Here is a 25,945-nt window from a genome sequence, read left to right on the forward strand (position 1 = left end):
TGCAGCCTATGTCGCAACCCTTTCAGACACCATCTCCACAACCTCAAACCCCTATGAATGCAGCATCCCCTACGTCCCAGACTGGCTTTCCACAGTCGGCATTCACCAGCCCCAACGCATACCTCCCTCAATATCCGGCTTCAGCCAGCTCCCCATCGTCTATCGGCAATGCCCAGGCGTCCTTGAACGTGCAGACAAATGGCAGCAACTTCATTCCTCAACACATGCAGTTACCCGTACAGCAACAGCCTCCACTACGGGTCTCTGAAATGACGAGTCGATTTCACCAACTTCCAAAGGAGCTAGCGCAGAGCAGCCTCAATCCGACCAAGAGGCCTCGGAACGGGACCGAGTTTGCCGAGCACAGGCCAACAAATTCGCAAGATGACGGAGATCAAGGGGCCGACGGGAAACAAAAGTGACGTGTAGTAATACATGCTTATCGCAATCATTACTAATATTACTTCTCTCAGGATCGGCGGGGCTTGTTCTCGTTGTAGAGGATTGAAGGTGAGTAATGTTACTTAGTTGTTGCTTTCGCGTTTATCTCACCAATGAATAGGTGAAATGCTTGTTCACCGGCAATAACGAGTCGTGCAAACGTTGTACGAGTGCGAATGCCGAGTGCATCATTCCTGGACGAAAAAAGCGCCGTCCTCCCCCGTACGTGCACTCCTTATCATTGCGAGCGCGTGTATACTGAATATTCTGTGCAGGAAACGTGAACATCTGCTCAACCAGATCCGCGACCAGGCGAATCAGATCCAGCAGTTGATGCAAAAACTCGAGGTCACGAACAAGCAGGGCGGCACCTCCGTCGCTAGCCCCGCCAGAAGCCCTAATGAGATTCTTCCTCTTACTCCTTCGTCCACGTCAGAGCTTCACTCGCCGACTGCGTCGACAGGGCCCGTTGTTCCCGGACCGGAAGTCCAGGATTGGATTGGAAAAGCGCGTGCTTCGTTCGCGGAGTTCCATGGTCTCGTTGGGAAGCAAGATGACGAAGAGGGTGACGAAGAATACGATGGAGCCTCGAGTGACGACGAGGTCGAAATTGTGGTGGAGTCGTCTTCGGAGGAGGAGCGCTATGCAACAGCAGATGAGGATGCTGTTGACAGCGCGAAAGGGACGGGTGCCTTCCAGACCATGGCTCGTGTCACCCGCAGTTTCCGCGGACAGAAACCCTTAAAGAAGAAGAACGAGCCTGAAGAAGAAGTAGGAGTTGCGAACGAGAAATTCTTCAGAAGTGAGTTCTTTGAGATCGCGTTCAGCCTGAGACTTATTGGACCCAAGATAAAGAGCCATTTTCGAATGATGATACACCTCCGAATGCTGAACGGGTGCCCTTCATCCTGGCTCGTCAAATCATCACACCCCAAGATGCCGAGAATTTGTTCCAACTGTGAGAACATATGTTTTGCAACGCGCAGAACGCGATTAGCTCACTAAGGGTTTAGATATTTTGATATGATGAACCCCTCTACCTCTCTCCTGGATCGCCACCTTCACACCCCTCATTATGTTTACTGGAAGAGTCCGTTCTTGTTCACCGTCAGTGAGTGCTCTTCCATCAGTGGAACTGTGCATAAGTAACTCACATACCTTGTTTTCTCAGTTTGCGCAGTAGCGTCACGATATTACGAGGAGAAAACTCACGTTTACCATGAACTTATGCGCTACGCCCAACTCGCTGCAGGTACTGCTTTAATTGGCGACCCGAAGAACGAAGAGATGTGCGCTGCATATATTCTCCTTCAACTCTACCCTGTGCCGTCGAGGCGATGGGGCGACGACCGGAGTTGGATATATCTTGGGCTCGCCATCCGGATAGCTCAGGACCTGAATCTAGACCGGCCCGTGACGGCGAAACCTGATAACGAGCGACATTCGCGTATCTTGCTCAACCGGACCCGTATCTGGATGAACTGTTTCAACCTCGACCGATCTACTGGGTCCCAGTACGGGAAAAAGCCAATCATCCCGAATCACGATTATGTCGCCAGCCACAGCGAAAATTGGTGGTACTCGTCGCCTTATAATTTGGAGTACTTTGACATCCATACATGCGTGTATAATGCGGAGTTGAAGCTCATGGCGAATTTCTGGTCAAAGATTTATAGCGATCCGTCCCACCCCACTGGGCTGAACAAGGTTCGCCCTCTTGCTCTGCCTTTTTTATTCGTGGATTATTGATTACCTTGTTTTACCTTTTAACAGTCTGCGAACTTTGAGCAAATAGCATCTCAGACGGACGATGAAATCCAGCAGCTGCTGGCTTACTGGATGCGCCGTCTCGAGCAAACTGACCAGACCAACCTACTGAACTCGTTCAGAACGGGCTTGTTGAAGCTCGGGTTCAGCTATGCCCGCCTTGTGGCTCTGTCAACCGGCCTCCAGCATGCTTCGAGCAAGACTTCGTTCGAGGACAACCCATTCCTGTTGAGGGTGCGAATATTGACGTCACTAGCGCATCAATCGTTAATTATTTCTGTAGTGCTATGAAGCTGCCAAGTACGTCGTCGAGGGTGCAGTCAATGAGGTCTTTTGCACACCGGAGCAGAGTACGTCTATCTGCGGACTCGTTACGTAGTATTCTGACACGTTGTTCAGAGAACTTCCTTCGCCATGGCCCCGAGGCTCAGTGCATCTTCATCAGCTTCGCAAGTGCCTTCCTTGTCAAGGTACGTTCTTTCTTAAAACAGTATTACCTAGTTCATTGAAAGCACTTCTCAGTTACTCCACCCCAAATATGCGATGTCGTTCAACGCCACTCAGCGAGTGGAGATCCGTGCCCTGGTCCAGAAAGCGGTCGACTTACTTGGCTCACCTGAGGTGGTGATCGACGAACGGCATTTCCCAAAGCTATACTCTCGTTTCCTTACTGGTCTTCTCAACACGCCCATGGCCAGAGTTGATGCACCGCTTTCACCAAACGTTGGCGTAGCTCGCCGCCGATCCGCACGGAAGAACAAGTCCCCCTCGGGCAGACCCTCTGAGCTCGATTCCTCCTCGGATCATCCCTCTCCAGGGACGAACTACTCGCTTTCCCCGTCTCCGTCGCAGTCCGCGTTTTTGCATCCAGGCGTGAGCGACGGCCAACAACAGCCTCAGAACCTTGATGCGACTGTGTCGCGTGCGAACCAGCACTCGGTGAACGTTGTCCAACAGTCTTCGTCGACGCCCAGTCTGTTGGGAGGGGGTGCACCGATGAACACGTCGGACTTCTTCCAGCCGCAGCCCCCTCCGATGTTTGACAGCGACTTCCTCGACTCGATGGACTTCATGGCTGATCCTGTATGGTCGGAGACAACCGTTCCGGGTAAGTCGATCATGTCCTTGTTGGTCGAAATTGCAGGCTAATTCCGACTATGATTTCTAGGACTCACCTGGCTGAGCCAGATGCAGACCAACACATCGGAGTCGATGAACAACCAAAGCTACTCGGGGTATAACAGTACGCCGTTCGGAAATGCGTTTTAAGGCGCTGTCTTCCGCGCTACAATTCTTTATTCTGCCTTATGTCAATGTCAATGTTTCTTGTATCCTTGGATCTCCAACTCATCCTCTTTAACTACTTAGATATCTTTACTTGTCTTCTCTGTATATGCCCAAAGTCTCGCTGTGCGACTGCTGTCTTGTCCTGGAACGCATACCTACTCGTTATATCATACATCCCTCAAAGGATCCTGCATATCTTGCTTTGCTGTACTGTTACCGATAAACGTGTGCTTTTACTATCGCTATCGCATCGATTGATCTTACTTTAGTCGTTTGGGCCTATTTTCATTTGTGCAGCTTGTGCCGTGCTCCCTCTGAACAGATAGTGTGCGTAGCTCGTCAGTAAAGGGGGCTACTAGTAAGTGACTACGCTGCGAGAGCGGCCAATCGACAACTGTGATTAGATCGTGATGACGTCAAATTACCCCCAGGCGTAAGTCTTCACGTCAGTGAAAGTCCTGAAAATGAACGGCTTGGTGACTGGTGCGGACATGCCTCCCTTCGAATTCGAGGACGCGTTCAAGTCACTCCGCAGCATTTCCTGCCTACTTTGGATGGCGGCGTCGCCTCATGACTGCTCCTCAGCACATGTTTGATTTGATTCCTGCTTGGGTCACGGGTTTGTTTCACAGAATATATAGCACTGGTACTGCCTTTCGGTGCTCTTTCGTCGCGACACGTTGTGCGAGCGAAGCCGGGTCAGAAGCAGAGTCACCAAATCTTCTGCACCACACTGTCGGACACGCGCTGAAGTCTGGATTCGCCGTAACTTTCTCTAGCTCATGGCGAGTGTCTAGCAAGTCCAGCGAGGTCAACATTAGGCTATGCCAACTACTATGCAGGCTACTTTTCCATCGTTGCCCAGATACGATATGTTGTACGTAAGTACCTCGGAGATCTTTACAAGCCAAAGGTTGTTCGCAGTGAAACCTGAGAATGCCCTATGCAAAATATTTTTCGAGTAAAGAAAACACGGAATGACAACTTCGGCGGACGGCCGTCAGAAGTATCACAGCTAAGTTTGGAAGACATCTTCAGAAGTAGAGGAAATAGTACGAGCTCCATAGGAACACATGCACTGCTCATGTTGAAGGTATGAAGTGGAAATGGGGTTTCCCAAACCCACGCGCAAAAGTAGAGCAGTTTCTAGGGAGTAATTCACCCTTAGCACACAGTCAAAGTGGCCGATTCTAAGATTTTGGATGTTCTATTGAGAAAGTGATGGTAAAATTGAGCGTAATGAACCTGTTCGTCTAAGACATGAGCTGGGTTACTTAGCTAGTCGTGGAGTCCTAAGATCTATCAGGCCGTCACCGTCCAGATATCCGAAGTTCTGATGGAAAACAGGGAGATGAAACAAGAAATAAGGGGCGGCGGATCACCGGCAACCTGGTGTCCTGCCATACTTATATGTCACTCAGTGTTCGAACCCGAAACACCAGAGCTGCGCTGTAGTTTGGGCTAAGATATATGGCCATAAAGACGGAGACATAGTACCAACTTGGACCATTGAGGGCACTCGGCTTTTGCCGTCTATGTTGGACAAGCTCCTGAGGCGAGCGCGCGGGTCTTCAGTACTAGAATCTGTTTTGAGTTGGAACGACGTAGTATGTGTTGTCATGGCCCGGGAAATGCGAACCTAACCTTGGACGTAACCTTGGACGCAATGAGTAGCATATTGTTCCAAAGCAATCGTGTACTATGGCTTCGTGAGCATGAGGCCCACGGTGATGTGGACCAAAGTGACCATAAATAATGGCATACTCACTGCATTTGAAGCCCAGGTGATAGTGCAAGTCGAGATCAGCACCACCGAGACTGAAATCTCGTACTAGTAGTTCGCAAGATCTACGATAAAATACACCTTCAGTATAAACTTCGACTAGCATCTGCCGCTACAAGCATGAAATGTCCACCACCACAGTCTACACCCACATGTATATTTGGTGGCTTCCTTACCTAGTACGCACGCATCAAATGCCTGGTGAAAGGCGATGTTCAGTGATGAGAGAGCTGCTAAGGGCATATGGACCATCAAGACACGACGTCGTAGTACAGACATCGTGTTGAAGCATAGCCTCGGAATAATCGCGTAATTTATTTATGGGTTCCTGGGACAACATATTCGCTGTGGGGTATCCAACGGGGGTTGACGCACCTTAAATTACGTCCATGATCACCAGCTGACCCATAGTTCTTCTCGAGGCTCTCAAGCGACGAGCCACTACGAGGCTCGAAATCAATCACACAGATGACAAGTGGTCCAGAGGTGGAACAGGGATGGCCATTCGTGTCAGCGTGATGAATCAAGTTCCGGCCACGCCTCGTCCGCAGAGACGCCGTTTTGTGTACGTACGGCGCGCACAAAGACCAATGCGCCGAAAAGGCCGCTGACACTGCCAACGGTGAGCATGCAACCCACCGAGGGTGCTTGAAGCGACCAACCACCTGGAGCTTTTCCACGGACCAGACTGTCGCGCACAGCTTCGCAGTCATTTCCCAAAAACAAAGAGCCGTTGCTGCGTTGACGCTATGATTGAACACATGCTCGAGTGAAGAGGAGGTACTTCTGCCGTTTCTAGAAGACCGGCTAAACGACAGGCGCCTAACATGAGCAGCGATCCGCTTCGCGTCTTCTTTCTTTTTATTGCGTGACTGCCTCGAGGGGTGGTTCTTTGCTTCCAGAAGTTCGAGGGCAGCATAATATAACCACAGCAGTCATGGGTAAGAGGGATTAGCAGTTCAAGATCGATTTTTGGCTTCCCACATAGAGTACCAGTAGATTGCAAGGTGCTATCATTAGCCACTTGAAGCGCGGTGGAATGTCCAGCTTCACGAGGAGTTCAAGATAAAGGGTGCATCCGGTAGTATTGAGTACAATGTCGGGTGGCTGTATGACACCGAGATAGAACAATGCGGGCACACAGCATATTTCCAGCTTTTAGGCATCGCAGAGACCAACAGAGACCGAGTCGTTCTAAGCAGAAGAGCTGGACTGGGATGATGCGACTAAAATGTGCTTCGGGTGTACGCAGTTCCAATAGAGGTTTTATCGAAGGAAAACCCATGATACTGCTCTCGGCGGGGATGCGTCATCATCACCTTGTCACTTTCTGTTCCACTCGGTGTTCATGACTGAGTTGTCGGTGGGTTTGAACAGCATCGTGACAACAAGGCTCGACGACAGGATGCCACTGGCGATTAGAAAGGCGCGTCGAATGTGAACCATTTGACAGAGCAGTGCGCGTTTTCCGCCCGTACGGCTGTGTTATATGGAAGTGGTCGTGGTCACCTTGCGCCGCCCAGAGCCTAGTACGCTGGTGGAAGTTAATTGGGGCTGAAGTATGGCGCTGTTGGCCCGACATACGGATCGCCGAGTTCACCGTCTGCCTCGCTTGACGTGCGCTGCTTCATGGCTGTGGTGGCTGCGTCCGCAGGCGATTCGTGCTAGAACGACGCAATGCACCGTGAAGGCGGCCTACAGGGCGACGGGCGTAGTCCAAGACTCTTCCGGAAACAGTAAGTACTAGTTGAATGACAGTCTCAAAATGCACTTTGGTCCTGCAAGAGGACTAACCTTGGCTCGGAGGGAGACTATAAAGGGGTTCGGATCGGACAAGTGCTAGTTTTCTGGAAGTCTGAGTCGAAGCTCGGAGCCCGGGTTCTAGAAGCTCTCCGGGAGACGGGGGCCTGAACTTGGGAACACTGGTAAAGAATGTGCGTGCCTTGCCAAGTCCGGCGATCCATTGATGACATACATACATGAATCCAAAAAGTCGAGCATATTTTATTTGAGATGTTTGAGCGGACAGCGGCGGGTGGGTCGCAGATGGACGTGGAAGTGTGGTAGAGCGAAGTAGCAAACTGGGGAATCAACGGCATCTCGTTTGGACAAGGGAGATCCAGATTCTCGGAGACACGGGGCAACCTAATCCCACGTGTTGGAGTCATGCATGGTTGCGCACGTGAAGCCCACATAATGGTACCTCTTGTTGCCGGGGCATCATAGAAGATCTTGAAGAGTCCGAAGACTTGTAAGGGACCACCGTGTTGGTAAGGTATCCGTAATACGTCAGTACTCGTCAATACTGACGAGATCCAATGGCGGTATGTACTTGTGGTGCTGGCGGCTGACATATGATGCATGGAACCTGTTGAAGTACAAGAACAATCTTGAAGCGGCACGCCTAATCAACATGGTGGAGATCAGAGTTTCTCCGTGGAACTTGGTCTGTAGCCTATAGGGGAAAATACTTCCGCCGTATGCATGCTGTAGGCGCGAGGAGAACTGTCAGACGGCGACGTTTATAGAGGGGTCCTGGGTTTGCTCGATCCTCTGCACTTCCGCGAACTCAGATCACTCTTGATGCAGCTTGAGATAAACCTATAGCCAGGGATAGACAAAGCCGCAGAAGAACTTGCGTTGGACAAGGGAATATTTGCGTTGGTATGACATCGATGGGCCGGGGACAGTTGTAAATCTATCTGGTGTGGATAGCGGACCGATAGTGACCAATGGGTTCTGATACACCATCCTGTTTCAATTGAGATGAAAACAAAACGTGCTCGTGTCCATGTCAGACACGAGCCACGCCTCGATCGGCAATCGCAAAATGATTGTTTGCGGCACCAGACGAACCAGGGTGGAAATGAAACCGAGTCAAGTTTCGCATGGTAAAAGGAAGTTGCGCGTGCCCGGCAGACAGATCCGTATCAGAAATTGGACGTGGATCCTGGTCGTACCATAGAGTTGATATCGATGAAGCCGAGCTAGACAGCTGCTGTTGCGGAATGGGTGACGTGGGCTCCGGCACAAGGGCAGAAAAAGAAATGCAGCCTTTGTCACGGACGGTCAAAAGACAAGGCCGCCTTGAAGCAGTGGCAAGTGTCGTCGGAAGCCAAGCCTTATGTATCCGAGAAAAAGTCAAAAGAAAAGAGAGGGCTGTGATCGGATGAGCTGGTGGTTCGGCGTTCAGTCAGGGGAAGCTGTCACGGATGCGGGGCCTGGTACCCGAGGCCGAGGACCGGCTCTAGCCGCGACCATGGAGGTCCCTATTGATTTGCGTTTGTGAGCCAAAAAGGGGAATCGTAGTTTGATCGAGAAGAGGACAAAGATAGAATGGGAATAAGTACTCTCCATTGACCACAACTTGCGATTTGTTCTTGAAGCCCTGGACATCTCATGCAAGTGCAAATCCTTGCTGTCCGCTCTGACTCGGAGGAGCGGGGGCAACTCATCGGGTCGACACGCGCCAAGCTAATGGTGGCAGGGGGGGTGCTAAATCGGACGGGGCTGTGTTTCTAATCGAACATTCTGTGCATAATTTCGCCCGTTCTTCTATTTGGAACTCATGGATCATTTCAAGGGCTCGCCTCCTTGCGTTACTCGTCCCAAAACCACTACCCCCCTTCGATCCTGTGCTCAGCTACCTCGCCGACTGCTAAAAGTCAGCTACTCCCCACCGACGAGCGCTTAACTTTTATGCTCTCTCTCACCCTTCAAGATGACAGACGGTAAAGAACTTCCAGCCATCGTCACTACCGATCTGTCTTCAAGCGACACAGCCAATGACGATGAGCACCAGCCAACGCGACCCCAACGCGGCCGCGGTTCCCGTGACCCCCATCAACCGTCCTCTGACGCATCTCAGCCTCTGCGTCCTCAGTCGCCTGGCCGTGCTCACTTCGTGCAATCCCATGGACAACTCTTGACCTCAGGCGATAACGCACACCTTTCACCCAACTCGCTCTCGCCAACAGCACCGTCTTTCCAACGCTCCTCGCTTGACGGTCCGAGAGGCCATTCCCCTTCGCCATCGGCGTTTTCATACGATGGCTCAACGCTCCACGCTCCACCTTCACCAACCCTATCTACACAGTCCTCTGTCCATTTCAAGACTACTGTTAATCTACGCGATAACAAGCCCGAAGAGCACAACGGTATCTCTTCTCTCGGTCTCCTCACACCTGGAAACGATGGCCGCGCAACCCATAGGCGCAAAGGAAGCAACGCCACCTTTGCCTCACTTGATGCAGCTAGTAGCGCGGAAGGGACAGAACCAGACCACGATGCTCTGGGTCTCAACCTTAACGACTTGCATAGGGCAAAGTCTGACGCAACAAGCATGACTATTCCTTCTCCGACGCATACACACGTTGACATCGCTTCAGAACGCCAGAAGCGCTCGCGCCGCCCCAAATCCATCAGAAGCGACTCTTCAGACCCCGACATCCCCCTCTCGGACAGGCAGCGCCACCCCGGACAACGCGGGAGTACGTCCTCGCAGCAGGATCCGCAGAATGTATCTGAAGAGAACGGTCGCATCAGCCAGGTTGAGCTAGCTCAGGACTCTGAGGTCGACCCTGGTCCCTTTGCCTTCCGTCCTTATCAATTGGCATCTCTGCTTGATCCGAAGAATTTGGATGCGCTAGAAGAGCTTGGGGGTACAAAGACTATTCTACGAGGTTTGGGGACCCATCGAACAAAGGGTCTGCGGACGTCAGATAAGCCCTCTTCGATCGAAGAGGCACGACCGTCCGGTGCCGGTGCCGGCGAAGGCGCGTCGCAGTCACATGACCGGAATTCCAACTCCTCATCGGACCTCCCTGGCATCGTCGTCACTGGTCCGGACAGCGAGGCAGCACCAATGGGCAATGGGCCAGACAGCGGAGATTCAGACGGCAGCGGGGCGGCATTCACCGCCCTCATGTCCGAGCGAAAGCGGGTTTTCGGCGAGAACGTGCTTCCCCGGCGCGAGACTAAGAGTCTCATCGCTCTCATGTGGCTTGCGCTCAAGGACAAAGTTTTGGTACGCACGAAACCTATATAAAATAACAAAACTTCTGAGGCTCCGTATCAGGTTGTGCTGTCAATTGCTGCGGTCGTTTCCCTCGCATTAGGTTTATTCCAGGACTTCGGCACTACAACACAGGAAGGGCCAAAGGTAGACTGGGTAGAAGGCGTTGCTATCATGGTTGCGATTCTCATTGTGGTTAGTTGCTTTTGGATCAAATTTCTACGATTTTTGACCGTCTCAAACTTTGCTTAGGTTCTCGTAGGATCTCTCAACGACTGGCAAAAGGAACGTCAGTTCCAGACGCTCAACGAGAAGAAAGACGAACGTGGTGTCAAAGTCATAAGAAATGGTATCGAGCATGTCATCGATGTCAAGGTTCGTGGAAGTCGGCATTGTATTTAGTGTTTTGATTCCATGCCATCATCTGCACAGGAAGTGGTTGTCGGTGACATCGCTTTGCTAGAACCTGGTGAGGTGGTCCCTTGCGACGGCATCTTTCTGTCTGGACACAACGTCAAGTGCGACGAGTCCGGTGCTACGGGCGAGTCCGACGCAATCAAGAAGCTGTCTTACGAGGAGTGTATCGCTCCGAAGTATCAGAGTAGCGCTGGCGGAAGGGACATCTCCTCTCACACGGATTGTTTCATTGTTAGTGGAAGCAGGGTTTTGGAGGGTGTTGGAAGCTACATGGTGATTGCTGTGGGGACGAAGAGTTTCAATGGGCGAATTATGATGGGTATGCATGAAACGCATCTTGTTCGCATGTCCCTTTCACTAACTAACCGCGAACAGCTCTGCGTACCGATGCTGAAAATACGCCACTGCAGCTCAAGTTGAACGCCCTTGCCGAGACTATTGCCAAATTAGGCAGTCTCGCCGGCATTGTCCTTTTCGTCGCGCTTCTGATCCGCTTTTTTGTGGAGCTGGGTACTGGAAATCCAGAAAGGTCGGTGTTCATTCATCTCCCTGGACTCAATAGCTAAGTTTGACGTTCTCTAGAAATGCGAATCAGAACGGTATGGCGTTTGTCAACATTCTCATCATTTCAGTTACCATTGTCGTCGTTGCTGTGCCTGAGGGTACGTGACCCACAGCCCCGCGTCAGAACGTTCTAGCTGATACATTATCCTGCCAAACTTTACAGGCTTGCCTTTGGCGGTCACGTTGGCGCTTGCGTTTGCTACAAAGCGGATGACGCGTGAGAACCTACTAGTCCGTGTCTTAGGATCATGCGAGACCATGGCGAACGCATCAGTGATCTGCACGGATAAGACGGGAACACTTACGCAGAACTCGATGACCATCGTAGCCGGTTCGATTGGTATTCACGCGAAAGTCGTCCGGAATCTGGAGGGGAACCAGTCCCGAACGAACGCGGATGACGAAGGCGGCTCATCAAATCAGACATCTGACGATTTCTCTGTGGACCTTACCCAGCTCAACGACGTCCTCACGCTCCGAGTTCGCGAGCTGTTCAACGCCTCCATTGCTATCAACTCTACGGCCTTTGAGGACGAGGACCCTGTCTCTGGAGAGCGTGTTTTTGTGGGCAGCAAGACGGAGACGGCACTTCTCAAGTTCGCTAAGGAGCTGCGTTGGGAAAATTACAAGCAGGTCAGAGACGATGCCGATGTTGTGCAGATGATACCCTTCTCTAGCGAACGCAAAGCCATGGGCGTTGTTATGCGACTTCCGAACGGACGCTGCCGTCTCTTCGTCAAGGGCGCTAGCGAGATTCTTACCAAGCTCTGCGTCCGGCATATCGTCGTTTCTCGCAACGGTTCCGACAACGATACCGATCGCGGTGTCCAGACTACGGAAATCGACTCTACCTCGAGCGAGAATATTTCTCGCACAATCATCTTCTACGCCAACCAGAGCCTGCGGACCATCGCACTTTGCTACCGCGACTTCGAGCACTGGCCACCCCCCGGCATCTCGGCTGACAAGGAGGTAATGGTTTTAATCCAATTATATACGCTTAATATACTGATACCGTCTGATTAGGCTCCTTATGATGACATTGTCAAAGAGCTAACTCTTCTCGGTGTCGTCGGTATTGAGGATCCTCTCCGCGAGGGTGTACCCAAAGCCGTCGAGGACTGTCGAAAGGCCGGCGTTCGCGTTAAGATGGTTACTGGCGACAATGTTCTGACAGCTAGGTCGATCGCTTCGCAGTGTGGTATCTTTACCCCGGGCGGCATGATCATGGAAGGTCCAGTATTCCGGCAACTCAGTGACAAAGAAAAGCTCGAGGTCGTCCCTTATCTGCAAGTTCTTGCTCGTTCATCCCCGGAAGACAAGAAAGTGCTTGTAGAGAAGCTTCGCGAACTCGGAGAAATTGTCGGTGTCACTGGTGACGGCACGAATGACGGCCCTGCCCTTAAAACTGCTCATGTTGGCTTCTCGATGGGCATCGCTGGTACCGAGGTCGCCAAGGAGGCATCAGACATCATTCTTATGGACGACAACTTCTCCTCGATCGTCAAGGCCATCATGTGGGGTCGCTGTGTCAATGATGCCGTTCGCAAGTTCCTGCAGTTCCAGGTCTCGACTAACGTTACCGCTGTCATAATTACTCTTGTGACCGCTGTCGCCTCCGTCGAAGAAGAGTCTGCACTGTCTGCTGTACAGTTGCTCTGGATCAACATTATCATGGACACTTTTGCCGCCCTCGCTTTGGCCACGGATCCCGCTTCACCCGCTCTGCTCGACCGTGCGCCCACGAAGCAGAGCGAACCCCTCTTCACCGTCGATATGTACAAGCAGATCTTGTTCCAATCGATTTATCAGATCCTCATCATCCTTCTCTTCCACTTCCTGGGCCTTCAGATCCTCGGGCTGGAGAATACCACACAGAACCAGACTGTCGTTCAGACTTTGGTCTTCAACGCTTTTGTCTTTGCGCAAATCTTCAATTCGTTCAACTGTCGGAGGTTGGATCGCAAGCTGAACATCTTCGAGGGCATGCTGAGCAACTACTACTTCATGGGTATCACCCTTGTCGGTGTGTCCTTTCTTATTCCTCAATGTGACAGTTATTCAGTGCTTTATTTGTTTATTTAGAAATTGCTGTCCAAATATTGATCGTGTTCATCGGTGGCGCCGCATTCCAGGTTACGCCAGTCGACGGCAAAGTATGGGGTATCTCCCTTGCTCTTGGTGTCGCCTCGATTCCTATAGGTGCTTTGGTCCGTCTGCTGCCTAATGGACTCTTCGAACGGCTGTTCAAGCTCGTCCGACTCCTTCCCTCGGATGAGGAAATTCTTCCCACGATTCGCCCCGACGCCGAGTGGAACTCTGCTATCCAGCTCGTAAAGGATAACTTGGCTACTTTCTCCAATGTTCGGGGTGGTCGTATGCGATCCTCGTCATTTGTCGTCAAGAGCCGGTCTGCTCGTCTCCAGGATGAACGCCGTGTAACCATGTAAGCTCGTTTTATCCATTATATATCGTCATCTCGCTGACGTGTACCTCAGGCCCTCGCTGATGACGATGGTGCCGACGCTCATTGCTTCTTCTATCGGAGCGGGCTGGGCCCCTCACACGACTGGCTCCCTCTCTGACCCTGCTAGGTTCGACCCATCTCTGTCGTCCGCTGCTCTCTGGGAGGGCAAGGTTCAGATCCATCCGGACACGAAATCTGACGACGACCTCATCAAGAAATGGGGAGGTAAACTTCCTCGGACGCCGCCTGGAGCTAGGACACCGCAACCACGGACACCTCCCGTCTGATGCCTATCACGATCCTAGACATTTGACGTTTTGGACTGCAACCACATTTCACCAGAATTCACCTACTCTAGCAGGCTTACTTCTATAATTCCCGTTACCTTCATCTCTTGAAGTTTCACTTGCATGTAATGGGCTTCCGATTGCACACACCAGCTCTGCCGCATAAATCACGCAAGCATCACAGCATTCTTCCTGTCGCATAATCAACACAACCCCCTTGCATACGACCTTTGCACGAACCCTTGTCATGATTCGCACTAGTCAATTTCAATGACATATATTAATCTATATATTTTCGAGTGGAACGTTGGAGACGTTCCGTCGTCGTGTTACTCCTCGAGTCACCTATATATACGTGAATTGATATCACCTCTCCCTTAGACTTCAGATCTGCAATCAAACCTCATAGAACTACCGCACAACTCCACAAGTTGGTGTACATTTGCATACGCCTAGCCTAATGTTGATAAACAGTTTATTTGCCTGACGTGAATGAGAATCAAACCTCAGCTCGACCGATTACTAGATTTGAGGCTCGGGTGTAGACGACCGGCGAACGATCATCGCCACAGAACAGAATACTTTGGTTGCCGGCATAGGCCGGAACCGAACTCTTAGAATGTCCTCGTCTCGGAGTCTGATCACACACTACTGACAGGTTGCCGATGATAGGGGTCTTGATTACTTTATTCGACAGCGTCAGGTTCAGTCAGCTCCCTGCCGGGGAATTTGGTCACTGCTAACCTCCCGTAGGCGGCCCACTGATAGTTGTTGCGAGGGCAATTGTTCGTCGATATGCTGACCAAGTTGTAGCTTGTTCGAAATTGCTTGAAGCCAAATGGCTCGTCGAGTGCTCGAGCACCCTCGATCCTTTGCGGCCAATAGATTAATGGCGTGGTAGATGACTACAACACTTCTGTCAATGTAAGTGATACATGCTAAGTCCAGGTAAACCGAGGAAAGGTAGCTGGTTTGGGGGAGGCAAAGTGAGGATCTCATACTCTAAATGCAAGATAAATGAACGCACAAAACACGAGTTCTTCAGTTTGACAGTCAAACCTCTCTAACAGCAATGACATCCGCCCAATGCCGAACGTACTCGTCTCCTGACGCATGGCCGAAGAGGTAGTAAGTTAGACGGTGCTGGAGATGTGATAGCTGGGTCGGGAGGAGATGAAACACCCAGATAATCACAAGTAGCGTGAGGACGGTTAGGAGACTCACTGCATATCCGCGCCAGGAATGAGTGGGTGAAGCGACGGCAAATGCAAGGGATGGAGGGGCACGCGAGCACTCACAAAAGACTGCCTTCTCCCATGGCTCCATGACTGAAACTCCGAATGTGGTCTCGAGCATTATTCGCCTCCGCCACAAGTAATCCTTCAAAGTCAGTGGTTTTCGCGTTGGCCGTTGTGCAGCCACTTTGTGTGGACGCGTCGTAGCCATGGATAGATTTCGTAGATGGAGGGAAACGAGGGAACAAAGAGTTGTGCGAGCAAGCGCTTGGAAAGACGAGCACTCTCGTTATATAAATAACGTACCCTGGTCCAACACACACCTATTATTAGATTGGTAGACCGTGTACGACATGCACACAGTCATTTTACGAGCAAAGAGCTAGAAGTGTTCGGATTTGTCGGACAGAAATGTTAGAATAACCGTCTAGCCGCGGGTCAAAGTTGACCTCCTTGAGTATTGCTGATGAAGCATCATCACATTTGTTGCAGCATCTTTTAAGAGCTCAGCTAGAATAGCTGTTGGAGGATTTTGGCCTGGCCCATTATTTTCCCAGCTGCAGGCGCCTGTGCCAGCCCTGGACGAATTGTTACTGCGCTTCGCTGCGCACCGAAGCCTAGCCAATAGGCGGTGCCCTCGATGGGTGGCAGCAAAATGCTGCATAATCGACGAGGAAATTGTACATTTCTAGGCAAGGGATTACAGGCGAAATCTATAGCGTAAGTATGGTATCCAGGAGGGAAGGCAAAGGCTTCCTTCAGTCCTTCATCAAAGTTCGGAGACAAATCCAAAGTCCACATATGACGAAAAGTATCTGCCCAAACGAACGGTCAGCGGATCCGCAGAATCACGGGCAAAGGAAAGGAGGACTCACGAATGGCAAATCAGGCAACGCAACCAGTAGCGTTGGGCACTCTCATAACTCGGGACGTGAATCCACTACGAGCTGCCGCAGCACACTATCTTCTCCCTCCTGGCCAAACAGATAGTAGATTGCTCGCTTCTGCATAACGGAGACGTGCTGCGGGAGGTATTGGTAGATGCCCGTCATCAACAGGAGCGCGAAGAGTGTCGCTATGATCACTACCAACAACACGTACTCGTCAGTCAAAGGCCCGAGAGAAGCCAGCGGTGGTTACCCAATGAGATGGAAAGGTAGGCAGGGGAGGGCGTGGAGGAGGGGCCACGTATTTGGAAACTCACCACATAGAAGCTTCTCCCAAGGTTCCAACATAGACATGGCGAGAGTGGACTCGACCTTCACGCGCTGACGCCATAGATAGTCCCTCATTGTCGAGTTATTCCAGAAGAGACGTCCAGAAAGTAAGGAAGATGGACAGTCTTGAGTGTTCAGCTGAGACGAAAAAAAAAGACGACGTTGTCAACGCCTGGAAACCTCCTCTCTGCTTCACTTGGCCAGCTTTCGGTCTCATTACTGAAATTGAAAGTACATTAGAATGCACGTGACATGTCAATTTTGGCCCGCTAATTGCCGTTAACCGCTTCCAACCTTCGACGACGTTGTTCCAACGCTATTCAGGTCAGTGCCGGCTGCTTAAAAAGTGATATGGAATTATATGAAGGTGCCGTGCGCCCTCGACAATTTCCTCAACTAGCATTGCTGATCAAAAGCGATGTATTATGCATGTATCCATTGAAAAAGACTAGAAAAGCTAGCTGCATTCTGTTTACAGGATTGAAAAGAACGTCAGCATACACTGATCATAAACGCAAGCCTATTCTATGATCTTTTCTATTCAAACGACATCATGGGTATTCAAGTTGAAGCCAATCGCGGCCTTGATACAGCGCTTGATGACCTCCACTTCCTCCTCGCTTCGGGGTGCATATAGCATCATATACTCCTTGGGAAGGAAATGGGAGCCTGCTAGAGGGTGTCGTTCGCCCCATCCGCGCTCGATGACTAGTGACAAGCCATAAGATGTTGGACACGTCCAGTTAACTAATAGACGACCTACCGAGCTTGCAGTCCTGAGACGCCATGCAGATGTGCAGCGAGAAATCCTTGCCACGGTGGATGTGGCAGATCTCGCCCCGTGCCTTGTGCGAGGCCTTCTGTACAAAGGTACGCGACAGACCGATCACGATGGCTGGGTGGAGGCGCTCGAAACGAGAAGGGACGACGCTGATGAGGTGCGCATTGTCTGCTGCGATTTTATCAAAAGCTTCAACCAAAAGCTGAATCGCATCCGCTCAATTTTTAGTTCCTTTAAAACAGTGGTCATTCCACGCACCGGCTGGACCTCAGGCGGCGAAAACCTATCCAGCTGACGCGACGGGAACACGTGCCACGTCGTCGCCGGCCTGTCGCCCCTCCGCTCGGGGATGAAAGCGCGGTCCGCCTCGGTGAGGAACGCCTCCTTGTACGGGTCCGCGTCGTACGCGGCCGTCGAGCGCGTCTCGCGGCTGAACGACTTGCGGTACACCGCGATCAACCAGCCGTAGGCGTTGTAGGGCAGCCCGCCGGGGCCCATGTCCATGTAGGACCTGTAATTGTCGAGAAGCCATGGCCCGAGCACGCTCGTGAGCGCCGCGAGCGTCAGAGCGCGTGGGTAGCGCTGCAGCAGTGCGCGCACGGGCTCGATGTAGGGTGTGAGGTTAATTGTCGTCGACGGGAGGGACATCGTGTTGGTAGTAGTTGGTGGTTTGCAATCTGGAGTGAGGCGGAAGCGGGACGGGATGGGCTCGGCACGGCGTACTTATAGAAGACGCTGCGGGGCCCGGGTCGAGACCTTCCACGCGTGCTATCTTTAACGCGAGTGGGCATAATGATGGCATGTTGTCGCTAATGATATATGCCTGTGGGTGGCTTGCCCTACGTCGGTGGCTCAGGCTGACGAGAGTCGGACACGAACAATGAGATCTGAGAGGTGGGCTTTTCATGGCATGCAGGCGTCTAAAATGTTCCCCCACAAGACATCACACATTATGTCATGTAGTCGGCTTCAAGTGAGATGCACGGATATCATTCGCTGACGATAAACTTGTGGTAAAGAACTACAAATAACATAGATAAGACAAGTTCACCACGAGACGAGAAACGAAGATGAGCTCAATTGATGATTTTGGAGTTGGTCATGTATCCCATAGAGGCAATCAAAAGGCGCTCGACCACCTCGAGCTCTTCCTCGTCACGGGGAGAATAGATGAGAACCTGCTCCTTGTTCAGCATGAAACTGCCGCTAGCGGGATGTCTCTCGCCCCAGCCACGTTCAATCACTGAGCGAGGGTTCAATGAGTCCTCGGAGGGAATTCAAAGCGGGCCACGTACCAAGCTTGCAATCCTGGGGCGCCATGATCATGTGCATGGAGTGGTCGAGGTGGTGCCAGTGTGCAATCTCGCGCAGCGCCTTCTTGGCCACGGGGTGCGGGCTAGGCAGCGAGGACTTGATCACGATGGCATCGTTCGAGCGCTCACGAGGAGAGAGGGTAACCTCTACCAGGTTGGTGTTCGCTGCGGCATGCTTGTCGAATATCTCTACGAGGCGCTGCGAAATTGATACGCATGAGCTTCGGTGTGAAGAGCGCGATATACTGGTACATTCTTAGAGGCACTAGCTCACCTGTCGAATTTCCGGGCTGGGGTACCGGTCGAGCTGCCTGTGTGGGAAGAAGTGCCAGCCTGTCTTGGGCCTGTCCCCTCTGCGCTCTGGAATAGTGTGCGCGTCGGCGATCCAGGAAGTCTTGTCCGGATCGGCGTCGTACATATCAGTAGACAGCGTCTCGCGGCCCAGGGGCAGCGTGAGCATAGCGAAGGTGTAGCCTATGGGCTTAGGGGCGCCGAACCCGCCGAGAGCGTCCCATTTGCGGAAGTTGTCGACGAACCAGGGAATAGTTACCGCCACAAGGGTAGTGGACGTGATGAGGCGCGGGTAGCGCTCGAAGAGGGCGCGAGCCTGCTCGAGGAAGGGCTGGAGCTGGGAGGCGACCTGGGACACGGCGGTCGACATGGTGCAGTGTGAGGTGAGAGTGGTGCGGGGAAATGTGGGGGCTTTCACGGTGCGTTCAAATAGATCTCGTTGGTGATGAGGAAGTGGGAGTTAGCGTTTCCACAGAGCACTCAAATAGACAGAAACAGGTCCTCGCGCCGTCAGAATGAATTGAACGGCGCCCGAAGTCGGCCTGCGATGGCTTAGAGAGATGGTGCGCATTGGACGGCTGAACGAATAAGATCTCAGAAGTGACAAAAACCATGGTCACGGGTTTCGTCCTCTGCTTCGTGAGTCGTCCGTGTGTCCCGCCAGAGACACTGGCCGCGACACCGAAACTCTCGGACGCCCAGTCAAATCAATGACGTCATCCAGAACGACAAATTATGTTGGACTCAAGCCAGCCTAAAGCTAAGTCCGATGAGTCCGACCAACGACCCTTCAAAAGCGAACGTCTCAGCGAGCAAACAGCGAAAAAAAAAAGTCCTTGGATTTATGAATCATATTGTGAATGACGACAAAACTGTACAGATACGACCCACAAGCTGATCAGTTCACGGTCCTGCTATCCGTCATGTAACCGATAGCCGCCACCAAAATCCGCTCAACTACGTCCAGCTCTTCTTCATTACGAGGCGCATACACAAACAAATACTCCTGAGGGAGCGCTATAGTCCCACTAATGGGGTGCCGTTCGGCCCATCCTCGCTCAATCACTAAACAGAGGTCAGCGCGTCTGTACATTCAGGTGAAAAAGACATCACGAACAGAGTTTGCAATCCTGCGGTGCGAGGACCATGTGCATCGAGTAATCTTTGACATGGTGGAAGTGCGCGATCTCTCTCAGTGCATGCTTGGCAACAGCATGAGGAGTGGCCCGCGCAGATGCAATGACAAGACCATCATGAGCTTGTTCATGCGGGGAAATGGTGACCTCGACCAGGTCAGAGTTTGCTTTTGCGTGCTTGTCAAAGATCTCTTTCAAGCGCTGAAGGGCAGCATTTTGAGAGTTCGTCTCTTATTCATGTCCGTGCTCCTGGCAGAAACAAACGCACCTTCTTGATGTCTTCGGTTGGGATGCGGTTCAGCTGTCTGTGAGGCACGAAATGCCAACCTGTGATAGGTCTATCTCCCCTGCGCTCTGGGATGGTGTCCGGATCTTTCAGCCAGCTCCCCTTGATGGGGTTTGCATCATACATGCCGGTCGAAGTGGTCTCACGACCAAAGGGCTTGGCTAACAATGCCATCGGCCAGCCAACATAGTTGGGCAAGCCCAAACCTCCAAGGTCTCTCCATTTGCGATAGTTGTCGACGAACCACGGCAGAAGGACAGCTGCAAGCGTGGTGGAAGCAATGGTGCGCGGGTGTCGTTGTAAGAGAGCCTGTGCGGGCTCAAGGAAGGGCTGGATGCGAGATACGAGGTCAGACATGGTTGGATAGGAGCTGGATCCGAAAAAGTGGAACGGTGGTTGATGTGTCTCGTATGCTCCTAAGGGCCAGTTTTTGACCTCCCGGGCAGGACCTCCGAGTCGGAAGCGCAGTCAACTTGACAAATGTGAAGGTGTTTCACCAAGGCTGAGCGTTAATCGACACAGCAAGACTTTGCTGTGCTCGTGATGGCTCGATGGAAACAAGATGGAGGTTGCTCGTGTTTCTTATCATCGTGCGGGGGGAGACCTGCTGCTTCTCTCAATCAGCGGAAACAAATTCGTTGATACTCAATTCACACGATGATCTCAGTTGACCAGTGACCTCTTGTTTACCACGAGGCACACAACAAACCTGGGGGCTCGCTGGTCTTCGCTTCTGTAATATTGACGCGTCTACGTCTCATTAACATTGAAGACCATGCCCAGAGCAGCGAGGAACGAAGCCGAGGAGCTGAATAAAGCCATCTCGTAAGCCCCTATCCGTTCCTGCAGTAGCGATGCTTGTGGGCTCATCATAGCCTCACTTGTAATTTAACTTACATGCGTGATGCATTGATGGTTTACGTCGCTTCTCCGGTGCCGACATGTCGACGCACATCTTACTCCTCGGGCTCGGTACTATCGGCCACTCGAATCCCCGACTCTGAGCAGACATACCTTCGGTGATATCCCGGGCGTGCCCTTGTTCACCGAGTGGCCGAACAGGTGCATGATCTCTCCTTGACATATTGTTAGAAGGAACTCATCACTGCGCATGCATTGGGGGATCAGGGAAGCATGCAGACAAGATAGCATTCATATGCCGACAATGGCTGGGATTCAGGGCACGAAGAAAGACGGTGCTTACTCCATTGTCATATCCAACCACTACAAGGACGATATGGATTATGGCAGCGCCATGTACGAGCTTGTCGTTCTGTCATAAATCTGACGTTAACTTGAACACTGTGTCGGAAGAATATACACTGGTGCAGGTACGAGTCTCCGGGTGTCCACGACGCCCAGCTCTTTCTGAGAAAGCATGCAGGTGGCCGCCAAAAGTACTCCAACAAGGACCCAACGAAGAGGGTACGTGGAAACACGGACGAGCTGGAGACCAAGTGCATCCCTCACCAAATTGTCATTAGATTCACTTTGGGCCTCAAATATACGATCAAACGTGGGACGACTGGGGCAATCGAGCACTGCTCAAGTCGAAGCACACGGGGAAACCCGTCCGCGTTATCAGGACCTCGGACTGCGAGTCGAAATACGCGCCTTTGACTGGGTAAGCTATCAAGTCTCTTATACGCTGACAATATTGAGAGGACGATAGCCTTCGCTATGACGGGTTGTATGCCGTTAGAAGTGTGAGTGGGCATGACTCACTGAAAGTACCTTCCTGCTGACTGAGAAGCTTTAATCTAGTCGTGGAAGGAGAGGAATGCGGACCACTTGATTATTTGTCGATACCAGCTGGAGGTAGGGCTGCTTGTCTCATCCGAATGGTTCCTTCTATATCGTGATACTCACATGTATCCAGCGTCTCCCCGGCCAAGCCCCTATACCGATTCGTGGTGAGCGCCAGCGTCAGACTTTGACGCCCGCGCCGGTCTCTTCTTCCTCCACGCCGGCTGCCGCTTCGTATCCGGCGCCAGCTCGTTCTTCGGCGTTTGTCGCACCTTTGTCTTCATCATTTCGAACTAGTGCAAGCACGAGATATCTAAGGCATGGCCCCAGAAGTGGTCCCCCGCGTGGAGACGCTGAAAGCCCGAATGATGATGATTATGATATGAACGAAAACGCGGAGGACACAGAAGAGAGGGAGGAAAGCCCCAGGATAAAGAACGAAGACTTGGAAAGCGAAGCCATGAATATCGAAGGCAACAATCAAGAGCAAATCAAAGTCGAACAGGCGGAAAATAGCGTTCAGCATCGTAAGCGAAGAATTTCCTCGGTCTCATCTGAGCCTGTCAACAAGCTTCAAAGACTGACTCAAGGAATGAAACGGGAGCTTCACATCTGAAGAATCTTCTTGAACTCGAAGAATTGTACTATCTAGTTGCGTTCGTTTCGGTTGTGGAAAAGTCCTGATATTGTGAAACTAAAGCTAGTGGATACAGTGACCGATGCTATATACCCCTTGTCTATATATCTTATCCCTGTTGTAGGAAATATGCGAGAATCTGTGTGCGATGAGGTATTATGTAAATATATGCTGTATAAATTGCTAGTAATGTCGTGATATCATGTAGTCGTGAAACCATCCAAAGCGAAAACACATAGGTTACGCGGAAGGCGCAAACTTGGACTTGGCGCGCAGCTTGGGTCCATATTTCACGAGGATGAAGGGGATCGGGATCATGACCGTGGCAAGGCAGCCGAGCAGCGTCGATGCCCACTGCGAACCAAGTTTTTCGTACATTTGAGTGGCGAACAACGGGAAGCCAGCCCCGAAGCAGCTACGGACGATGGTGTTTGCGGAGAGCGCGGAGGCCGCGGCGATCAAGTACGCGTCGATGATGTAGTTCAATAGAGAAAGCTAGTGGCGAGCGTTAGTATGGCCCGGGTGTGCAAGAGCAGAACAAGAGACCACTCACGAAAATCCAACAAATGGAGATGCCGAGCAGTACGCCAGACATCATTGGAGCCCAAAGCGAAATACTGGGGTAGGATGTCCATGCAAACCAGAAGAATGAGATCGCAAAGAACGGCGCCGCAAGCAGAGCAATTTCCAAGCGCGCTTCAGGTGGCACTGGCGCTGGGGCATATTCTTCGACCTTTTTGGCATAACGGGGGTTGATGAATATGATGTACTATAGAGAAGGTATTAGCGTGATGTTTTCGGTGAACCAAGGGACTACTGACTAAAATCACGGAGATAATACCGCCAATAGGCAGGGGTAAGAACATCAGCCCCGACTGGCCAAGGTTCAAGTGGTGGCCCTCGGTAAAGACGATTGGGTACGCTTCGAAGAGGAGGTACATGCAGCCATACACGAACTGGAGGATGACATCAAAACATGCTCGAGGAAATATCACCATGGCGCACTTACACTGATATAAGCGGTAATAGCAATCAACATCGGTTCTTGGAAAAGAATCACGAAAGGGCGTGCGAGGATGTGTTCAAACCGTTCCGCGAATGTCAGCACACGAGCCTCCATAGCTGAATAGTACTGGCTGTCCCCAGTGGATTTACGCAGAGACTTTGCCTTCTTTGTCAAGATGACAGGGCTGTACGTCTGTTAATGATACTATCTTCACCGTCACATTTCAATAGACTCACGCATACGTCTCAGGCACGGTGAAGACGATAAGCAACCAGCAAATTCCGGCCTAAAATTAACGCGGTCAGATCTCGAGCATTTGATCGTTTCCAACCGCATAAAGGTTTACTCACGAAAATCGCCATGATCCAGAACAGCCATCGCCACGAAATGCCGGCGACTGCGATGTACCCGGCTACGAGGGGACCAACTCCGGGTCCTGCGAAGGGAGCGACGGTGAAGAGAGTCATGGCGTTTCCTCGGGTCTTGGCATCCCATATGTCCGATAGTACGGCACTGTTCAAATACACATTAAGCGTATGCTCTTTTATTCGTGAATGAATGCTATATGAATACGCTTACCCAGAGTTTGCGAGAGGAGCAGCGGCGAATATGCCGCCCAAAAGACGGAAGACTAATATCGACGCAGTGTTCTTTGCGAGTGCACAACCTATTTGGAAGCACTGAAGAGCATTTAGTCAAACCACTAGTCTCTTGCCTGAGAAAAAACGCACCATGTAGACGAAGAAAGAACCAACGAAAACAGGCCGTCGACCGTAGGTTTCGGATAGAGGGCCCCAGAGAAGAGGGCCAACAATATAGCCACATACGAATAATGATATCGTTAATATGCCAACCTCCTCGCTGAAGCCAAACTCCTCCCGAAGCAGAGGAATGATATTTGAGGGAGTTGCACTTGCGAACGTGCTGGATAAACTTGTTAACGTCTGTAGTTATGCGTATCAACGACGCCAGCTTACCAATTGAGAACGAGTAGCGCGGCAATGGCCGTCAAGTACCATTTTCTGGCTACTGAGAGGTTCTATTCAGACAGAGAAGCCATCAGCTTGGGGTAAGGCGTAGAGAAGGTGGCAGACTCGCCTTCGGATCAAGAGGATCGTTTTCGTCGAAGAGAACCAGATATGGATCGCTCGCCTTCTCGGTTTTGAAGCCGGCCTCGATGGCAAGAGGTCCGCTTGCCTCTTTGATGGTGGACGTTGCCGAACGAACGGAGACTATGTCTGAGGTCATGGCTCGAGTATCCGCCATAGAAGTCGAGGGAAGGCTGTCTGAAAATCGAGAGCCCGGGAGGCCGAGGATATATGTACTCTGGCAGAGGGGCTGCCCGATGGTGTCCGATGCATTCTGAGATTGACTACATCGACCTGACGAGATTGAGAAGACGTGACTTTTTTGTATGGTTTTGCCGCCTTGCGTTACCAAGACAGTGTCCGCGCTGACGGAATGACAACCTATGACGGCTGCCTGGCTCGGATAAAAAGACGCCGCCGATCTGTCAGCCCCTCTGACGATCTTGCTTCTTCAGGCGCTCCGCTGTATCTGAGGTTCAAAATGGGGATACGTTAGTACAGCCGCAGGTATATGGTTCCGACTCTTAACGAATCAGTGACGATTTCTAATACTTGCTCATATTTCGAGAATCATCTGCTGTCTCTTTATCAGATAAAGAGTGCTCAACACCTCCTTGAGTCATCGAATGATTAACACTATTTAGGGGACTTGCCTTTTAGTCCTCGCGGTTTCCTCATGCCCAGCAGATGTCATTGCGTAATTACGGCCCGAATTACTGACATCGAGAAGCTTGGGAGTCCGCGGATGCGATCCCTCGCGGTCCGTTTCCAGTCAGACTAGCGGCACTGGCTAGGATGCCAAGCTTGTAATTGAGTACCCAAAGGACGGCAACTGCTCACCCACCCGGTCATGAGCACCTTCAAGAGAGTAAAGATCGAGGGTCTGGTAGGTATTACAGGCCCTTGATGTTTCAACGTGTCTTTCTCGATTTCCTGTCGACTGGCAACATTGCCAGCACTACGGCGCTGACTTCGCATGCTCGTCTCGACGGCACAGTTTTTGAAATGCGTGATAATATCCGCGGCATCGCTCCGACTGTGCTCAACGATGAGCCGACCTGTCAAGTCTGCAAGGATCTAAGACAGGGAGTGTAGGTGTGCTTTCGAGTCATCGGTGAACAATCCTCACACGGCCATCACAATTTACTTCATCGTTCTGTTGCGGCCGGCTTCGTTGTTGAT

The 25,945-nt window shown here is 51.5% G+C and overlaps 9 protein-coding genes across 9 annotated transcripts; 3 read left to right on the top strand and 6 right to left on the bottom strand.

Moving 5' to 3' along the window:
- Nucleotides 1–59: 59 nt before the first annotated feature.
- On the top strand, nt 60–3,687 carry CONPUDRAFT_99848 (uncharacterized protein). The gene is made up of 13 exons (XM_007767699.1): nt 60–418; nt 474–510; nt 563–663; nt 717–1,243; nt 1,291–1,399; nt 1,455–1,552; nt 1,613–2,148; nt 2,215–2,442; nt 2,492–2,558; nt 2,608–2,678; nt 2,731–3,316; nt 3,377–3,517; nt 3,577–3,687. The coding sequence occupies exons 1-12, from the start codon at nt 225–227 to the stop codon at nt 3,475–3,477; spliced, it is 2,655 nt and encodes an 884-aa protein (XP_007765889.1). The 5' UTR covers nt 60–224; the 3' UTR covers nt 3,478–3,517; nt 3,577–3,687.
- Nucleotides 3,688–6,601: 2,914 nt separating this feature from the next.
- On the bottom strand, nt 6,602–6,909 carry CONPUDRAFT_151128 (uncharacterized protein; the record flags this gene model as incomplete). Its single annotated transcript, XM_007767700.1, has 3 exons — nt 6,602–6,689; nt 6,757–6,804; nt 6,863–6,909. 3 exons carry the CDS (start codon nt 6,907–6,909, stop codon nt 6,602–6,604), a joined length of 183 nt encoding a protein of 60 aa, XP_007765890.1.
- A 2,241-nt stretch (nt 6,910–9,150) lies between these two features.
- CONPUDRAFT_142521 (calcium-translocating P-type ATPase) lies at nt 9,151–14,478 on the top strand. The gene is made up of 11 exons (XM_007767701.1): nt 9,151–9,618; nt 9,667–10,304; nt 10,356–10,487; nt 10,545–10,667; nt 10,725–11,028; nt 11,085–11,238; nt 11,292–11,371; nt 11,437–12,245; nt 12,300–13,299; nt 13,359–13,719; nt 13,772–14,478. Exons 2-11 carry the CDS (start codon nt 10,143–10,145, stop codon nt 14,025–14,027), a joined length of 3,381 nt encoding a protein of 1,126 aa, XP_007765891.1. The 5' UTR covers nt 9,151–9,618; nt 9,667–10,142; the 3' UTR covers nt 14,028–14,478.
- A 1,451-nt stretch (nt 14,479–15,929) lies between these two features.
- Nucleotides 15,930–16,663, bottom strand: CONPUDRAFT_119658 (uncharacterized protein). The gene is made up of 3 exons (XM_007767702.1): nt 16,467–16,663; nt 16,138–16,346; nt 15,930–16,077 (listed from the first exon to the last, which is right to left on the bottom strand). Exons 1-2 carry the CDS (start codon nt 16,552–16,554, stop codon nt 16,180–16,182), a joined length of 255 nt encoding a protein of 84 aa, XP_007765892.1. The 5' UTR covers nt 16,555–16,663; the 3' UTR covers nt 15,930–16,077; nt 16,138–16,179.
- A 363-nt stretch (nt 16,664–17,026) lies between these two features.
- CONPUDRAFT_21818 (uncharacterized protein) lies at nt 17,027–17,818 on the bottom strand (the record flags this gene model as incomplete). The annotated part of the gene is made up of 3 exons (XM_007767027.1): nt 17,027–17,187; nt 17,243–17,462; nt 17,519–17,818. Coding segments are annotated over 3 exons (681 nt in total), but the record flags the coding sequence as incomplete, so codon positions are not given.
- Nucleotides 17,819–18,270: 452 nt separating this feature from the next.
- Nucleotides 18,271–19,259, bottom strand: CONPUDRAFT_142523 (uncharacterized protein). The gene is made up of 3 exons (XM_007767703.1): nt 18,848–19,259; nt 18,556–18,772; nt 18,271–18,503 (listed from the first exon to the last, which is right to left on the bottom strand). The coding sequence occupies exons 1-3, from the start codon at nt 19,232–19,234 to the stop codon at nt 18,337–18,339; spliced, it is 771 nt and encodes a 256-aa protein (XP_007765893.1). The 5' UTR covers nt 19,235–19,259; the 3' UTR covers nt 18,271–18,336.
- A 503-nt stretch (nt 19,260–19,762) lies between these two features.
- On the bottom strand, nt 19,763–20,643 carry CONPUDRAFT_51617 (uncharacterized protein; the record flags this gene model as incomplete). The annotated part of the gene is made up of 3 exons (XM_007767177.1): nt 19,763–19,929; nt 19,982–20,201; nt 20,269–20,643. 3 exons carry the CDS (start codon nt 20,641–20,643, stop codon nt 19,763–19,765), a joined length of 762 nt encoding a protein of 253 aa, XP_007765367.1.
- A 346-nt stretch (nt 20,644–20,989) lies between these two features.
- CONPUDRAFT_163313 (uncharacterized protein) lies at nt 20,990–22,888 on the top strand. The gene is made up of 10 exons (XM_007767704.1): nt 20,990–21,111; nt 21,295–21,348; nt 21,415–21,543; nt 21,601–21,617; nt 21,671–21,711; nt 21,771–21,910; nt 21,959–21,992; nt 22,051–22,104; nt 22,166–22,683; nt 22,746–22,888. Exons 1-9 carry the CDS (start codon nt 21,062–21,064, stop codon nt 22,646–22,648), a joined length of 1,002 nt encoding a protein of 333 aa, XP_007765894.1. The 5' UTR covers nt 20,990–21,061; the 3' UTR covers nt 22,649–22,683; nt 22,746–22,888.
- A 21-nt stretch (nt 22,889–22,909) lies between these two features.
- On the bottom strand, nt 22,910–24,941 carry CONPUDRAFT_88414 (MFS general substrate transporter; the record flags this gene model as incomplete). The annotated part of the gene is made up of 10 exons (XM_007767705.1): nt 22,910–23,164; nt 23,223–23,438; nt 23,491–23,625; nt 23,679–23,859; nt 23,912–23,961; nt 24,026–24,188; nt 24,255–24,355; nt 24,407–24,599; nt 24,653–24,714; nt 24,774–24,941. 10 exons carry the CDS (start codon nt 24,939–24,941, stop codon nt 22,910–22,912), a joined length of 1,524 nt encoding a protein of 507 aa, XP_007765895.1.
- Nucleotides 24,942–25,945: the final 1,004 nt, after the last annotated feature.

Source organism: Coniophora puteana, assembly GCF_000271625.1.
Source record: "Coniophora puteana RWD-64-598 SS2 unplaced genomic scaffold CONPUscaffold_3, whole genome shotgun sequence".
Classification (NCBI taxonomy): Eukaryota; Fungi; Basidiomycota; class Agaricomycetes; order Boletales; family Coniophoraceae; genus Coniophora; species Coniophora puteana.

Bases quoted from the DNA above. Each gene is read 5' to 3' on its own strand.
- CONPUDRAFT_99848 (XM_007767699.1), top strand. From the start codon at position 225: ATGCAGTTACCCGTACAGCAACAGCCTCCACTACGGGTCTCTGAAATG. The intron at 1,244-1,290 runs GTGAGTTCTTTG...ATTGGACCCAAG, and splicing joins GAACGAGAAATTCTTCAGAA to ATAAAGAGCCATTTTCGAAT. The intron at 1,553-1,612 runs GTGAGTGCTCTT...TTGTTTTCTCAG, and splicing joins TCCGTTCTTGTTCACCGTCA to TTTGCGCAGTAGCGTCACGA.
- CONPUDRAFT_142521 (XM_007767701.1), top strand. From the start codon at position 10,143: ATGGGCAATGGGCCAGACAGCGGAGATTCAGACGGCAGCGGGGCGGCA. The intron at 12,246-12,299 runs GTAATGGTTTTA...CCGTCTGATTAG, and splicing joins GCATCTCGGCTGACAAGGAG to GCTCCTTATGATGACATTGT. The intron at 13,300-13,358 runs GTGTGTCCTTTC...TTGTTTATTTAG, and splicing joins CATGGGTATCACCCTTGTCG to AAATTGCTGTCCAAATATTG.
- CONPUDRAFT_119658 (XM_007767702.1), bottom strand. From the start codon at position 16,554: ATGAGGGACTATCTATGGCGTCAGCGCGTGAAGGTCGAGTCCACTCTC. The intron at 16,347-16,466 runs GTGAGTTTCCAA...TGTTGTTGGTAG, and splicing joins TTGGGAGAAGCTTCTATGTG to TGATCATAGCGACACTCTTC.
- CONPUDRAFT_142523 (XM_007767703.1), bottom strand. From the start codon at position 19,234: ATGTCGACCGCCGTGTCCCAGGTCGCCTCCCAGCTCCAGCCCTTCCTC. The intron at 18,773-18,847 runs GTGAGCTAGTGC...TCAATTTCGCAG, and splicing joins CCAGCCCGGAAATTCGACAG to CGCCTCGTAGAGATATTCGA. The intron at 18,504-18,555 runs GTACGTGGCCCG...ACCCTCGCTCAG, and splicing joins GCCCCAGGATTGCAAGCTTG to TGATTGAACGTGGCTGGGGC.
- CONPUDRAFT_163313 (XM_007767704.1), top strand. From the start codon at position 21,062: ATGCCCAGAGCAGCGAGGAACGAAGCCGAGGAGCTGAATAAAGCCATC. The intron at 21,349-21,414 runs GTGCATGATCTC...TTGGGGGATCAG, and splicing joins TTCACCGAGTGGCCGAACAG to GGAAGCATGCAGACAAGATA. The intron at 22,105-22,165 runs GTAGGGCTGCTT...ACATGTATCCAG, and splicing joins TTTGTCGATACCAGCTGGAG to CGTCTCCCCGGCCAAGCCCC.